General features: G+C 41.3%; 1 protein-coding gene across 7 annotated transcripts in view; it reads left to right on the top strand.

The window, feature by feature from the left end:
- The first annotated feature begins 214 nt into the window (after window positions 1–214).
- Window positions 215–17,434, top strand: part of REEP1 (receptor accessory protein 1) — a 32,647-nt gene continuing 15,427 nt past the window's right edge. For 4 of the 7 annotated variants that reach the window (XM_053458154.1, XM_053458155.1, XM_053458160.1 and 1 more), the window contains exons 1-7: window positions 215–568; window positions 6,292–6,364; window positions 9,735–9,811; window positions 12,022–12,142; window positions 12,747–12,860; window positions 13,277–13,321; window positions 16,264–16,420. In XM_053458154.1, the coding sequence (XP_053314129.1) occupies window positions 537–568; window positions 6,292–6,364; window positions 9,735–9,811; window positions 12,022–12,142; window positions 12,747–12,860; window positions 13,277–13,321; window positions 16,264–16,420 (619 nt within the window). In that variant the 5' untranslated portion in view covers window positions 215–536. The remainder of the gene's footprint in view (window positions 569–6,291; window positions 6,365–9,734; window positions 9,812–12,021; window positions 12,143–12,746; window positions 12,861–13,276; window positions 13,322–16,263; window positions 16,421–17,434) is intronic. The other 3 variants (XM_053458156.1, XM_053458158.1, XM_053458159.1) reach the window with 1 other exon arrangement.

Consider the following 17,434-nt stretch of genomic DNA (forward strand, 5'->3'; position numbering starts at 1 on the left):
TATATCTGTCTCTCTCTCCCTCTCTCTCTCTCTCTCTCTCATCATGTTTCACCCATCTATTCACAGAGATGTCTCATAAGGGCAGATAACATGCTGTCTGGGCCACACACAGCAGCCTGTACAGCACAGAGTATGCCCAGCCCTCCCCTATCGGCACATGTCATCTGCTCGGGAGCAGGTTAAAGGGACATAAAGCGCTCCGTGTATCCCCACCCCTGTGCTTCACTCCTCCTTCCACAATATGATGATCGCTGAAGGAGCCGGGCAGCTGCTTCTGGTTCGGGAATCCTAACCTCCCCTCCCTGCTCTGTGAAAGCATTTTCTTCCAGGCTGGAGGAGACCTGCACCCAGGGGGAGAAGCGGCTCATCCCAGCCCTGTGCTAGCAGCTGCCGCACGACCCCCACTGCCTGGCAGACCCCTAACCTGACAGCCTGACCACTAATGGCTGAGGGATCTTCTCCTTCTGGGGGCAGATAGAAGAAGAGGACCAGAGACCGACCCCTGTGTGCAAGACCCACCTGATCACCCTACCACCATGGTGTCTTGGCTCATATCCAGGCTAGTTGTGTGAGTACCCACTCGTGTTAGTGTTTCAGCAAGCATGTGGGCTTTTTTGTGTGTTGACATTTAGTGTGGGACACTGCACCCTCCCAATGCAAGGTGATATCCCCATGCTATAATTAGGAGCTGGTAACAAATGTAGCCAGCCCATAGGATAACACAGACACAAGGTCCATAGGCAGGCTGCATACATTCTATTACCATGTGTCCTGTGTTTGGCACACATGTGTCCTGTGTTTGGCACACATGTGTCCTGTGTTTGGCACACATGATACAGGATCAATTGCCTGCGCTTCACATGGAAACATAGCCTTCATTCTAGAGCCCTCTTTGTTATTTGTTTATTCTCGAAAAATGGAAATATTGTAGAATTCCAGCAGAGGGCCCGGTAGAAAATGTTAGAATCGTCCAAGCTGTTCTGGATTCTACGTTTCAGACAATAGAAGCTTTGGGTCCTCATTGCATTACATGTATGGGGTTAGCGTGAAATTCCCGTGTTATTATGAATGATCAGAGCGTTGCTCGGCCGTGCGGAAAAGCTTCAGGACTCCATGTATGGAAAGCAATGCATATTATATAGAATACATTTTATTTTACTCTAATCACTGTAATTAAACAATGGTTCCCCGCCCTCCCATAAAATCATTACCGGCTATAGCATAAAATGTATTTCTCTTTTTTATTATTTTTTTGTGAATGAAAAGCTTATAATTACACGTAATTTAATGTATGTTCATATATAATGGTCTGAAAATATGAACGCCTTTAACGGGAGCAGATTTGGGAGATAAGTGGTCCTGAAGGCCCAGCATCCCATTGTTTCCAGTAACGTGGTATGTAACAGCATCTGTTCTGTCTGGTTTAATACAGAGCAAATATCTGTGATGCTTCTGTTCATCCTCGAATAAAACTAGATTTTTGCCATACTTAATGTCACTTAAATATTTTGCATTTAACAACTATATAATTTGTGTCCTTAAATCCTATAAGACTGCAAGCTCTATGGGCGAGGCCCTCCTCACCTTCTTTCTAATATTAATATATATATATATATAGAGAGAGAGAGAGATATTTGATTATATGTCTATATATATATATATATATATATATATGTGTGTGTGTTTATATATTTATATATATATATATATATATATATATATATAAATATATAAAACCCACACACACACATATATATATATATATAAATAACCTATTTCTAAATAAAAGCTGAAAATAGAGACAAAATAGAGAAAATATATTTATTTATTTTTTTTATCTTTTTTCTTAGTGCATAAGGCCTAGAATGTAAGAGCCTTCTATGCTAATATGTCTTAACGTGTTAACGTCTATAACAGCGCTACGGAATCTGCTGGCGCTATATAAATAAATCTAGGAGGCGTCATTCTGTAGTTTCACAGTTTCTTAAAGAATAAGTGCTTTTGCCATTTATTAAGAAATCCCCAGACGGCAGGCCTCAGGGATCTTCGGCTTTGGTTCTGCTCCCTTTGGGAACGATATCGTTAAAAAAAAGCTTTTAGTCCTCCCCGCAGTAAAGGGAGATAGTGCTGTCCTCCTGCCAAGGCTTGGAGGTCCAATCTGTTTACGAGCAACGTCCCTGAGAAATGCCGATCATGTGCGGCTTACTGTATGACACGAAGCGAGCAAACTGCAACGTTAACCCTTTCACTGTCCGGTCAACCACCCTTTCATTTGTGAGCGACCGTACTCAAGCTTACAAATGCAAATGTCTTTCGAACATCGCCTTTACAATTGTAGGATTCATGCCTAGTGATGGGGCGTATAAACTGTTAATTTAAGTTGAACACATTTTGAGAAATATCAGTGTTTTCATCACAGTGCAGTGACCTCATGAATAGTACATTTATTATGACATCATAGAATGTTGCATTTCACAAACAGAAAAGGAGTGGCATAGCGCCCTGCTCTGAATTATTAACTCATTATTATAAGGAATATAGAGGCATTACAGTACTCACACACACATGTATGTGTATGTATATATATATATATATATATATATATATAAGGTATATATAATATGTGTATGTATGTATATATAATAAATATATATATACAGTATATGTATATACTCTCTATATGCCTACGTCACTATTAATGGCCTGGAAGCTCTAAAGGACCCTAGTGGAGAACAAAACTATAGAGGAATAAAGACACCCCAAACCCTCCTTCTAATCCCTGCTATTAGTTTAGACGACTAGGAAGATGTAAGTGGATTAACGCAGCACATGGGCATCACGCATACTCTATAAACTGGGCTGGGTCAAAATTCAATAAAATACAAGCTGGTGGAGTCCCAGTATAACAAGACCATCGTATCCTCTCTATTCATACGGAGCGTGAGCTCTGCGCTTTGGAACGAGTGCCGTTCACCCCGGTGTTCCCACGGCTTGCCTCGTCTCTAAAGCCAAGGAAAAGCAGCCGGATGTGACATGGAGAAGCCTGGAGGATCGGATAATGCTTTACGAACCCTTAATCACAAGCACTTTAATAGACCAAATGATACGATGAGAGCGGCGGGTGGAGGTTCTCGGTGGGGCAGACTGTGAAATGTAATCTCATCCCACTTCTGCTGAGGCACTTGTCTCGGACAGAGGATTACATTAACGACACGCCGGGTGATTCGCCTCCTTTGCCCTGTGCTTGTTGCCCCGTCAGCTCACCTGTCTCTCTCTGGAACATAAGACGCTCTTTTCCTTTTTCATCAGGGGAATCCTTAACTCACATTCACAGAATTAATTTTGATCAGGCTGTGTATTTTTTGGCTTATTCTGACATTTTAGAATCTTAAATCGAGGCCCTCCTGATATTGCTCAACCAAATTTCCCATAATTCCCTGCTGTATGTATATATATATATATATATATATGTATATATATTATATATGGTGTTTACATCTGTTAGGGGGCTGACACTGCATCAAAGATATAACATAAGTTGCTGATAATCTGCCCAGCTCCAGTGCGACAGAATGAAGCGGGCGCCTCAGCGGTGAGCCGAGGTTTGGCATCCATTCCAACTGCTATTCTGCCACGAAAAACTCTTGGGACAGACGGCCAGCCCGAATTAGCACAGTTGGCATGTATGATGTAGACTAAAACCTCAGATTGGTTATCAAAATGTTATGGATTTTTGTTGTCATCTTCAAAGCGTCACCAGTGACGGGTGCACTTTAACACACGTATATAGCATGATCAAGATAGAATAATACATTTAAAAAAAACCCCAAAAACTGCAAAATGGTACCTTTTCCAGAATTGTCAAAAGAGTCCTTTTTAGCGGAACGTCTTCTCTAAATGAGATACCGAATAAGTAATCAGTGCTCTCTTCTTGAGCTTCCTTTGTGCCGTTCCTCCATGTCATTGTACACTAAGAGTTTTCCTAATTAAGAAACAATATGTGGCTGTTCTTAAAGACGAGACTTTAAAGGGAATCCTAATCGGGTGTTGTCGGCGGTGTAGAGGAGTTGTTACTCCCCGATTGCCGTCTTCTGCAGCAGATCCTCGGCTTTCACGAAGCTTTATTGTCATGATATCGATGGGAAAAGAAAACTGAATTTCCACAGCGAGATAGGCCGGGGCAATTTCCTGAAAACCGATACACACCATATGAAGCCACTTTGATGTCTATAGTATATAAGAACTCATAAGATATACCCCATTTGCAAACTTGGCTCATGAATAGAGGCTATTGGCGCTGGGTTATTGGTAGCCATGCCCATAATCCATTTTCATGACCACTGGGTGGGTTACAGCTTTTGCCATTCATAGGATTGTTGTAGTATAAAGCCGACCCTGACTAAATGGGCTAATAATGCTACTAGTTCCCATATATATTTTAAGTGGATAAATGCTTCCCTCAAGTGTGCGCGGTGGGATGAGAGGTGATCAGTAACAGAACCAGGGGTAGGCAAAGTCTCCGTACAACGACACCAGGGCAAGGCGTGTGAGGTCCATCAGTAAATTGTCCACCACAGACCCCAGTCCACCATGAGCGATGTTAGTGCCGACCCCTGAACAGAACACTTATTCTTCTAAACTGAAGTCTGGTAATTTTACTAGTCAGTCGTCTTAAAGATTCTCTGGACGGCGTTCCTTATCCTGAATGGCTGTTTTATTGATGGTCGGATGGGTACTTGTTTTTGGCATCCCATTAAAAAAACATAATGTCCTAAAATCCTAAAAAGAATAAAAGAGTAGCTCTGTGCTCTGTGGGTTTGTCCAGTAATTGTGACTCAGACGCTGATGAATCCATAAAGCTCATGGCTGTTCTTTCAGCACCCAGGACAATTCCTGCCCTCCATGACTTCACATATCCCAGATCCACAAAAGAACGGAATACTTAAACATTCGAATCCACCCAATGCCTTGCATTCTCCGCAGTCCCGTTTGCGTTCGTAAGGATGACTGTGAATTAGGTCATCTTGGCTTTGTGAGCGTCTTTTAGTGTCACATAAATAAAGAGATCACAGGCTGCTGGATTTGCCCGCGAAGAAAAAATATTGAAAGGAATCGCGATATTTTATCTCAAGGAAATGCGAATCACGGTGTTGGCCTTTTGTTATTAGCTCATTATTATTTGTTATTAACCCATTAAGTTCAGCTTTTTTACCTAAAACAGAAAGCTTGCTTTGTCTGCACTACTTAAAAGGGGCGCTCCCACCAATTTATTTTATTACAGAATATTCAATATTGTGCTGTTTTCTAGTTTTCTGTAATCAGACCTGGGAACTTTCCATACCCTGGTCCTGAGACAAAATTAACCCTTTAATAGCCCATCATGAAGATTCTATGTAGCAAATTGCCAAATGGCTCTAATAGGGGACATCATTAATGCATTGAGTTGCCATTATTTAAAGGTAGACTTAATTGAGTCACCTGAATTCAAGCCGGGATAACAACCATAACATACTGGTAGCCAAATCACCATCTTTGAGTTATATTTAATACCACGGCAGTGTAGAATATGAAAGAGTCCGCTCCAGATCATGTGACCCTGAGATTGGGGCAAAACCCTGAGAGTTCCCCGGTAATGTTTTCAGGCTTCTGTATATTAGACATTTGTATGTGTTCTAGCTCTGTTTGTTGGCCCATAACGAATACTCTGACTCCTTTTTATACTGCCTGTGATAAACAATAGAATGGCTCAGTCTTAATCACCCAGCTGGACACTCCGACTAAAGAAAGCCTATTGATGATCGGACCTCATTAGCATTGCCGTAAAGAATCGGCTCAGTGTGGTGATTGTGCAGGAAAGGTCATTCCAACAAAAAAAAATGGCGGCCACCAGGTCTGCAAATAAAGGATGTTTATTGGAAATACGATAAAACTCGACCTATATTACTGTACACATCAGGCCAGAGGAGAAAAATATTTTTCCTCTTTTAAGTTTATCATTCATGGTTTAAAATAATTCACACACAGTGTCATTATTTCTGTGTGGGAGCGCACTGGCGATGTCACCGAGTGGCTAGTGATTTGTTCACTGATGTTTTGGAAAGGCCTTGAATTTTTTTTTTTTTTATCCTTAGACACTTTTGAGAAACCGCTGATCGGTCACTGACCAATCGCAAGCAATCTCTGTACAGCTATCTATACTTTTTACATGCGAACTGGAATTCATGTCATTTTTCCAATTTTTTATGCTTAAAGTCTAATGTTCCTGTATATTTTCTGTTTTTGTTTTTCCAGGCTGATATTTGGCACGTTGTATCCCGCATATTATTCTTACAAGGCAGTGAAGTCCAAGGATATCAAGGAATACGTAAGTAACCTTTTTTATTATTTAGGTCGCGCTTTGTGACGAACAATTAACAAAGCGGCGAGGCTCTGCACTGTAATTGGGCTAATGGTTCACCGGCTAACATTGGGGGTCGTTTGTGTTTGTTTAGCGATTGCTCTTACTGTGTTAGCAAATCTTTATATTAAAACCTTCTATGGCTCCCCAGACTGGATTTTTGTAGGCTTTTCCATCATCAGGAACTCATGCTCTGGCTCCGGCTTTGAAGAGCAGTGGTAGTGGGTAGTGGGCATCATGGCCCCATTGGGGATGTCTGGCACAGGGTACTGAAAAAACATTAGAGGTCTTTGCTCCTGCCGTAAAGTGGCTTGTTGGTCGGGTTGAACATTCTGGTCACGGCCACTTCTGGGGCAGGTCTGGCCACGTCCAGACCTGCCATGCCTCTAGGGGCACACAGGGAACACTGGTGCCCCCCGATTTGGACCTGAAATGTTGGGAGGTTATGACGGTACAGAGACACATAGCGGGGGTCGGAGATGGGCCTGCGTATGTAGAACACAAGCATTTGGATCCCACCATTGATACATCGAACCATCATGTACCCCAGTGATGACAGTAGCTGCAATGCCACAAAAAACATGGAAATGTCTGTAAACAAGGCCCGGGAGGCCCTAAGCAGGGTCACACAGCGTCTGCTGTTGACTGAGCAGTGTAGACGTGGACTTGTTTACGTGAGTTACATGATATTCGTGTCCTGGGACCGTTCTGTAAAGCAATCTCTTTGCTGCCAGCTAATATGTGGCGATCCCTCTCCGGCTGCTCTGCAACACGCGCAAACTGGTTTATAGATCGTTCTGAGGCTGCAGGTGGTAGTACGGACAGTTCCCTACTTATCATACTGCCTTGTGGGGTGACCCGTAGAATGGCTCAGACAACCAGAGAGACTCTCTGACTCATGAAGGTTTATGAGGAAAATGACTTTATTAGCATTGCTTTAAACCACCGGTGTGCAGTTTGAGCAGGAAAAGTCACCCAAATAACATATGCTGACCGGCAAGTTTGCAGATAAGTGATGTTTGTTAGAAAAAGAAAAAAGAAAAAAGAAAACCCACTTTTTAGTGTTAAACTACAGTATTGAAGACATCAATTTATTTAGTGCTAAAGGAAAAACATTTGTGAACCTGCCCCAATAAAAACATTATATATCAAATAAGTTGACAATGAATATGTTCATGAATCCATTATAGTCTATTATATATATATATATATATATATATATATTTAATATATATAATTAATTAAAGCCATTAAAAGTTAGCAAAAAACACACATGTGCCTCGCTGCATGAACAGTCAGCGGCCATTCCCACGTTGAGTACGAATAACACGTCTGTGAGCAGAGATAAGGAGAAGCCTGGCTGCTGCGTGTATCTGGGATACTGATAATAGCATTGGCAGCTCGGTTACACTTATATATGAAAGTATTTGTTGTGTCTTACAGCCAAACACGAGACCTGAGAAGGTGGTAGATAGGTGGGACAGGCTCCCAGCAGAAGTGGTAGAGGCTAATGCAGTGAAGGAACATGCATGGGATAGGCAGATGGTTATCCTGTATCTAAGACAAGACCACAGACTAAGGTTTGGCAGACTCGATGGAACAAATGGATCTTATCTGCCGTCAAATTCTATGTTTACCTGCCCCCCCCCATGGCACAAACATTGGTGTCAAGTCAGCAGATGACCCAGCTTGCAACAAGTTAACTTCAAAAACAATAAACAGTAACACAGTAACTGCTAAATATATCTTTCAAGGAAAAGTCAAAAATACTCTCCCAACAGCAAAAAAATGTCCATTTATTTACCTTTCTATATCAAAAAATCATAGACTATTTACACCGTGTTATTAGCATACGGGGGCGCATACAGGCTACAGCTGCCCAGAGCCCTCCCTCTTCGGGATCTAGGTGGGTGGGTCTGCTGATGTCAGTGGGCGGTTACATGTGAGACTAGCCCCTAATGTAGAATGTGGTAGGAGGGGGAATGGGCGGGAAGTGGGCGTTTCCCAATGCTGCTCCCATGACCTGGACATTCTCCCCGGAGACCCGGGGAAGTGTCGCTTCACACAGAGTTCCCAGTTATGGTTATTAGTGATATTTGCGAAAATACACAAAAAAGCTATTTGTGAAGCAGCATTAGCATTGTTAAAAATCAGTTATAATGGTCACTTTACGCAAACATTACTTTTTGCATTTAAAAACAATAAACTGATTGTTAACCTCTACCACCTCTGCTGGAAGGCTGTTTCGTTTATTTACCGGGCAGCCATCTCACCTCCCTGTCCACAGTACTTTTATGATAATCCCTTCCCGTTAACGTGACCGTTTACTGTCCCCGACAGCCCTGCTAATGGACAATGTATATTAATACTGGAAGACTAAAAAATAAAGAACTTACTTGGGATAGAAACTGTCCTCCATGGTCCAACGATTCTTGCCACAGATTGGCTCCTTGAATCAGCCAATCAGTGGCAGGAAAGCATTACCATTAAAATCAATGGTATCAACTTCACCCATATGGACGAGGTTCTCGGGAAAAAAAAACTGGGGTAGAGGAAAGGGGCAAAAATTACCCTGTGCAGGGGGCGGATAGGAAAGAAAGTGATATGTTCAGAATTTTCTGTGAGCATTTATTAAAAAAGGAGAAATCTGATAGTTGCCTTTCCGCGGCCCCCGGCATTTTAAACTAAAAGCCTTGCTTCGTTTAGTAATTTTGCCTTCAATCCACCCATATGTTTTTTTAATACCTCTCTTTGCAGCACATGTTGGACGGGAAGCTCTTTAAAGATAATGTAGTCCATTAAATTAAATCGTACCGTTTAACACACGCTGAAGGAAAGAGGTGTTTAAATGAAATTTGTGTCTCAGGCTATGATGTCATTGGTGACCTCACACTAATGATTTTCAGTAGAAAGGGCTAAATCCAACGCTGTTATCAACAATTTCCAGCGAGCTCCTTCAGATCTGAACAGAGCAGGTCCTGCCATGAAATAGGATTATTTATAGGTTAATATATTAACCCTTTTTATAATCTATGTATGTTAATGCTATTAATAAATGGGTTATAAAACATTTTTTTACAAGTTACGAGGTGGCTCCTGTATTGTAGATTGTTAGAATCCCGATGAAGGCCACAGGAGGCCAAACATTGTATAAATAAATGCACATTCTTGATATTTTATACCCTGGAATGCTTTTGTTTGCTTATCTATTCATGTACTTTCACCGTGACATTGGTAAATGATACATCATAATTATTTTTCTCATTACACAAAAGTGGTACGAACACCTTGTCCTTTTCCCCGTGTCACCTTATACATGTTCGTTTTGTCCTCACAGGTGAAATGGATGATGTACTGGATCATATTTGCACTTTTCATGTCGGTAGAAACGTTTACAGACATTTTCCTGTGTTGGTGAGTGAAATTCTGCTATTCGTTTTCCGTCTCGTGTGAGAGTTCCGTAATGTATAGAATTGGGCATTCAAGTCACGACATACAATATACTAATACATTATTATAAAGTTAGAGCCTGCTCAGTAGGCTTACGAGTATTAACACTTTCTGAATGTTGGAGAAGATCTGGGCTAGCCAGTGGGTTCCATCCTCTTCCAGCCAAGTTCTACTCATAAAAGTGGACAATAGTGGAAGAGTGCAAGCCAATATCGAGTCTCCTCAAACGCTTGCTATTGTTCAGGACTAGGATATGGGCGACAAGGAAGACTTTGCTTAAGCAAAAGGCTAGGTTAGCTCAGCTGTTACATGACTCAACGAACCAGGCCCAGGGGCTTGTTTTTCCCGACTTGGCTTCACCAGAACCCGGCTCACCAACCTCTAATCCTCAAGAAGCTGCCAGTTGATCCCACCTGATCCTACTGTCCTACCTGCCTTCTGTGCTTGCAAACTGATTGGCTAACAGTCACCTCACTCCTATACCTTCTACAGTAGATCTCATTACTTGACCCCTTAAAATCTGCCAGCATGTGGTCAAATGGCTGCTGTTATGTTTTGCTCCTTAAATTCTCAGATTTCTTTTGATGCTGTGAATCACTCCCTCCCCTTAAACAGTCTTCCTTCCTCTCATTAATGTAACTGAGTTACTGGCAAATCCCATGGAGATACCTAGTATGAGTTGTGCCATTCCTCTGTTCTTTAGGATAACAATAGAGGTGAGGTCCGTTTCCATTTTCGGGGCCTTTTGCGTGTAATTTCCTGAACATTGCCTCACAAATATAACTATTCATTAGACAGGGCTTGCCCACCCATCCTGCAGCAGGATCTCTCAGGGTTTGCCCCTTCATAATGTATAATGAAGTCAAGGAGCTGAAATGTTTCATAGTAAATATACCTTTGTGTCACAATGATTCTTTGATTGACCGTTCTAAAAAGCCCCCACTTCTGTACACGTTTTTTACTCAAACACATTGGTCGCAGCAGGACTCCTGTGCTAACGGACTTTGACCATCCAGGACAGGGAACACAAAATAGAACTAGTTAATATTTACTTTCTCCTGTGAAGCAAAACATTACAAAACATTACAGAACAAGAAAGGTCGTGCATACCAGAGGTGAAAAAAGATTCTGCTTTTCTTATTTAGTAAACTTAAGAGAAGACCTCTGTTGGGTTTCTTCCCACCAAACATGTTGGTTTCCCGGTAGAAAGAAACAAAAAACTTAACGACAGTGAAAGACAAAAACCTGTTCATCTCAGAAGAGAGGATATTTTTGGGCCTATAGGAAATATAGATAGGGTTGCCGCATTTTAGGGAGACATTTCCTTTCTTTGATGGGTTGTTCCCTGGATGTGGCTTTACAATGTAGAGCAAAAATGTTTTCATCGGAGAGAAAGGATACAATGGAAACCAAGAGATGAAAGGAGAAAGTAGAGGGAATAAAAGAGAAAAGAGAGAACCAGGATGATTGATGGAGGACCAAGGAGTGTCTTGGATGATGGTGGGTGCTCAAGGAAGAAGAGGGAAGATGAAAGGAGAAAAGAGAGAAAAAGGAGAGGAGTGGGTTGGGACGAGAGAAAAGAAGAGAAGAAAGAGAAAGACAGAATTGGAATAAATTTGGGAGTAGAGACAGGTCTCATTCTAATAACATGGCTTATATGACCGCGCTCAACCCCTGATCCACCTCTGTTTGGGTAACACCACCATCTGGATGGTTTCCGGCACATAAAAAGCTGGTGACTCTCCATAGACCATAAGTTCATTATCCCATGTTAGGTCTGTAGAAGATGGATAACGTATTATCACAATTTATAAACCCATTTTTGATTCACATTACTGCAACGTAAGGCTTTAGAAAACTGTGAGGCACTCAAAGCAACCAAATACTCAAAGCCTCTTAAAATGAGGCACTGAAGGGTGGAAAAAAAGATAGGGAGTTGGGTCCTATAGAGGGACAGTGGACTTTTGGGGATTGGGGTGTCCATAAGCCCCAGAATCAGTAACTGCACTTGGGAAGCAAATGATGGGAAGCCAGACATGGCCACCAATTCCTGGATGATGTATAATCTACATTTAGGCATCTTCTAGGCACAAAAATAAACATGGTATCCAAACAATATTGTGTGTAGGATTTCCGCTGATTTATTCATATGGCTTCTATCTTGTATTTTTTAGGTTCCCTTTTTATTATGAACTGAAAATAGCTTTTGTGGCCTGGTTGCTGTCTCCGTACACAAAAGGCTCCAGCCTTCTATATCGGAAATTTGTTCACCCAACACTGTCCTCGAAAGAAAAGGTAAATTGTCTGCAAACACATTGGTTTCTCCCCTTTATTGTAATGGCGCCACCAGATTTGCCGGCTGCAACTAAAATGTAATAATGCCGGTAGAAGGCGGCTGGGGGAGACGTCACTGTTGTTGAACAACAAATAAGAAAAACCCCACACCTTTTCACTGTGGGACCCTCTGGCAGATATTTCAATCCAACTCTCACACTAGATATCAAGAAACAATGGTGAGTTTAAGTGATGAGTACAGCTCGGAGAAGAAGGGGCCATGGTGGAGATGTATAAATGCATGTTTAAGGAACTCAACAAAGTACAAGAGGGATTTATATGCCAAAGGGGGGTCCTTATGACAAGAGGGGAATAGTTTAGATATACTTTATGTAGAGGTGGTAGATAAGTGGAACAGCCATAGGCATACAGCTATCCTGAGATCAAGGTTTTTACAGAAAGAGTAACAGGCAGACTAGACTGGCCGAATGGTTCTTATCTGCGGCCAAGTTCTAGGTTCACCATAATGTTCTAGGTGTTCTAGATACATGCCATATACTGCTGAGATGGAAAACGGACCAGGTTTTGGATACATTCTCTTTTTCCCTGTGTGCCTCTGTTTTAGGACATCGATGAGTGTCTTATCCAAGCTAAAGATCGTAGCTATGATGCCTTGGTTCACTTCGGAAAGAGAGGCCTGAATGTAGCAGCCACCGCCGCAGTCACCGCCGCTGCCAAGGTAAAAATCCCCCATCCCACTGGCTGCTCGTTCATAAGAGGGTCCGCTTTTTGTGAATTGGAATTGGTAAAACTCCAACTCCGAAGGCTCTCAGTCAAGGTCAGAGGAGCAGTCCTCAGCAGCGGCTGCACCAGAGGGTGTGTATCTGTTTCATTAAGCTGATGGTGCCCCCCTGTTCTTGACCCTAAAGCACAGCTGGGGTCCTCTTGTTGTTGTTAATGACCATGTCGTCACTTTCCTGCAGCTGAGCGCCGGTACCTCTTAGTATGACGTCTGGCCAAATGCTCCAGTGGCAGTGCGTTTTTAATGTGCGATACTCCATTCCTATAATACTCTACAGTGCTCATGCTTAGCCTTGGCTAATAGAAGTCACCTGACTGTGCCTCTTTTGGCACAATGGCTTTTTTCCTCCCCAGGCGTCTGAGCGGCTTCACACTTTTTATTACATGAACCATGGGCAGGTAAACTGCTGAGTGACCTACTAACAGATACTGACCACACGCTCGATGGAGTCCTTGCAATGCATTGTGTGACTAAATGGGGTTCATGTCAGTCTTAAGGATCAATGTTACATCCTGAAAATAAATTACCTTCCATGTTTGGAATGTATTGTTTATATCCCTAAATATACTGAATCCCACCTTATGTGTACACCATGGGAGCAGCCATCCATCTCAGGATATGCATGATTATTCCTCCCCATTTGATTATTGCAGATGCATGCTAAGGGGAAGGGGAGCATGAAGTTATATTCTAATTAAAAGCGATTACATGCATGTATTTGCATTCACTATGATGTATTGGAATCCATGCACTGTGTATTACGTTAAAATAAGGATGGACAGCTCCTTTAATGACTGTGGGGGCGACAGTGACCTTCCTCATTAACCATACTGCCAAACAGCCCCCTACCATGGATACCCTAATGTATTACAAGGGGACACAGCCTCAAATTCTCTGTGATTCATTTCCCAAAGATTGAAAGGAAAACACAACCCGACACCTTAATGGAATCCATTTATTAAAACTACCTTCCCTTACTAGCGAATAAAAGTAGTTTGGATCCCCATAAGAGGAAGTTAACATGACTGCTCCCATGATATGTATCAAGTGTATAGAAATCTAAAATAAGGGTTTTTGGAATATATTTACATTTAATAGAGTAACCCTTATCTTCAGATGGGCTTGACTGCTTGGTTATTATTATTTATTGTATTATTTATTATTTTATTCTTTATTACTTTATTACTAAATCCTCAAGAAGTTCCCCTGATAGCGACCACCTTAATTTTAAAGGAATGTTTGAAGCCCTGTGGAGTGGGCGAGATTGCTGGGGTAGACCGTTCCGTGGTCAGGGAGCAGTATATGAGACGGGGTTTGGGTGGCGATGGGTTAGAAGAGGACAGGAGAGGTTGATTGCATTTTGTTGGTGGAGGGTATCTGTCTCGGGAAGTTAAAGCTTGCGTGATGAATAACCTTTAAACAGTTTGAAGACACAGTAAGGACGGTATTAAAACGCCGTTTGATTATACCCCAAATCTGTGATAAATACAGTGTTATTTGCAGAAAATACACTGAAGAGCATCAGAGGTGATAGTTCGGCTCTGTAACTGACCCACAGCGCATTGCAATCTACGTTTCGCCCCGGCCCCCCGCTCCGTAAGGCAGCACCTGTTCCCATATAACTCTTGCTGTGAATAAACGGATTTAGTGTGATCTGACGTGACCGCATGCATCTCCAAATACCTATCCATCTGCTGACATAGACAACAGCAAAGCCAGTATATTATTAGTGCCTGCTTAAAGATGATGGACCGCTTGACGTTTTTTACCGAACATTTTTTTACCGATTTTTATTTTTTTATGTACTAACATGGAATGCATCTTAAAAAAGCATATTCCTTTTTAAAATAACATACCATTTTGCTTAGAAAGCGATCAGCGATCAGCGATCATATATTTTGCAGGGGCTCCATACGATTGCTCTCCGGAGCGATCACATTCACCATATTAAAGGCAGTATGCATTTTAAATATGCCGGCGCCCTGCTGCTGTACAGAGTTTAGGCCAGTGTCCGCTCAGCCAGTGTTGTTGAAATACCTTAACATCAAGGCATTCAGCAATACCCCCCAAAACAAACTAGGGCGCGGTTTGAACGCTCTCTGTATTGTAGCGCCATATTGGAAGACAATATGCCTTTACCAAGATGGGGTGCCCTGGAACCAATGAGAGCAAAAAAGGTCCCAAGAGGGTCTGTCCAGGTAATACGACCAACAATGCAGGGGAATGGAGCCCCATAAATATAAAAAAATATATAAAAATATAAAAAAGGTTTTATTTTAAAAATAGTTACAGTATAAAGAAAACATTTCTAAAATTAAAAAATAATAAAGACTCCAGTGAAGTCACCATGACATCATAAAAGAACCATCCAGTTCCAAGAAATTTCCAAAATACGCTACTTATTTTTATTGCCCTATAACTTGCAAAAAAAACCCGTAAAAACATTGATCGTTTCTAAACTCAGGACAATTCTTAAAATCCATTTAGTAGGTTTTTCCTTTAGCTTTTGTACAAATGTTTTTCAATTAAAAGTAAGGAAAAGTGTTTTTCCAATTTTTCACTTTATTTTATTTTTTTTAATGATAAAATATGATTAAAATAATGGAAAGCCCTTCTTATCCTGGAAAAAAAAATCATTTGTGTGGGTTCAGTAAATGAGAAAGAACATTAGAAATGTTGAAACAGTTATCGCCACGTCCGGTCACGAAGGGGTTAAAGAGAAAAACTAAAGGACTCATTGCTTTCTTTGACTTCTCTCTACATGATGAAGAACTTATCTGAGGATATTTTGGGAGGTCCTCTATGTGGAAGAGCCCCTTTAACCTAGTTTCCTAATTACATTGTGCATTCTGCAAATATTTGCGCACCATTCCATTCTAGAATTATATATTTTTTTTATGCAAAAACAGTACCGAAAGAATTTTCATTAAAAAAATACTTTTTTTTTGCTTACTGTCAGATAATATATTTCATGGAAGAAGTAGAACTTAAAATAAATACAGAAGGGGTGGCAGGCGGCATTAATAATAATTATACTAAAAATACTAATAATACTTTTATCAGAAAACGATATAGTATAGTCAATTTATTTAAAAATTTAATTTAAAAAAATTAATTACTTTTGTGATAGCGACCTTCAATCATCTGGTTTCTTTTCCCTTTATCGAGACTCAGAATGTGCCATTTTTTAAGATAATTCATATGATGGTATTATGTTTTAAGACTAAAGGGTGTCAATTTTTTTTTCTTATCAATCTGAATAATAATAAGAGTTTTATCGTGTTTTGCCGCTAAAAAAAGGAGTGTTACTAATGAATAACGCCTGTTTTTCTTATTTTAGGGCCAAGGAGCTCTCTCAGAAAGACTCAGGAGTTTCAGCATGCAGGATCTCTCAACCATCCGTGGTGATCCACCTTCTCCAGTGACAGTGCGGGCGGCAGGCAAAACAACCAAGTCGAAGCTCACCCGAAGTGCAACGCAGGTCTCCGAGGCCTCAGGTTTGTGAAACAGACAGACATCGTCTCTGTATCCGCCAGTAACAGAAGCACCAATCATGTTCCTTGTGTTTCATTGTTCTGAAAGCCACCGAATGCTCATGAACATCAGTATCTGTGCTTCATTTCTCCACGACACAGGCTACTTCCCCATTATCGATTGTCCCTCTAGGGTGACGTGTAACATTGTATAAAATATCTTTAAATCTTCCTCTGTGTGATTAGGTGTGAAAGTTGCAGGATTGTTTCATCTGCGTAGAGCACAGGAGAGAACTTTACATGTTCTGGTCAACAATTTGCATTTCACATGTCCTGGAAAAAAATGCACCCTAACCCTACACAGCACACAAATGGAACAACTCTAACTACTCACAACCCAATACGTGGCCATAACAACCTCTAGGCTCCAACTACACCTCCTTCTGTGGGTAGTGGGTGGGTCTACTGACATCAGTGGGCGGCCCTGCTGACAATGGTGGGCGGTCTGCTGATATTGCATTTGGGGCTCCCGCCTCCTCGGAGACCCGGGGAAGAGGTGACAACTGTAGAGTTCCCGGGTATGCACATGGCGATCGCACACGGCTCAGTCTCCACCACATTTTATATTTTGGGCCTTACCAGTGGCTGCTTCCAAGGACTCTGCCTTTATTTATTGTGGTGATATTTGCCTACTGCAAATAATTCCACAAACACATACATAACGTGACTGGTGTAAGAGTATAGTAATGTGATTGGTGTATGGGTATAGTAATGTGATTGGTGTATGGGTATAGTAATGTGATTGGTGTATGGGTATAGTAATGTGATTGGTGTATGTGTATAGTGATGTAATTGGTGTATGGGTATCGTAATGTGATTGGTGTATGGGTATAGTAATGTGATTGGTGTATGGGTATAGTAATCCGATTGGTGTATGGGTATAGTAATGTGATTGGTGAATGGGGATAGTAATGTGATTGGTGAATGGATATAGTAATGTGATTGATGTATGGTGTATAGGTATAGTATTGTGATTGG

Source organism: Spea bombifrons, chromosome 1 (genome assembly GCF_027358695.1).
Source record: "Spea bombifrons isolate aSpeBom1 chromosome 1, aSpeBom1.2.pri, whole genome shotgun sequence".
Taxonomy (NCBI): domain Eukaryota; kingdom Metazoa; phylum Chordata; class Amphibia; order Anura; family Pelobatidae; genus Spea; species Spea bombifrons.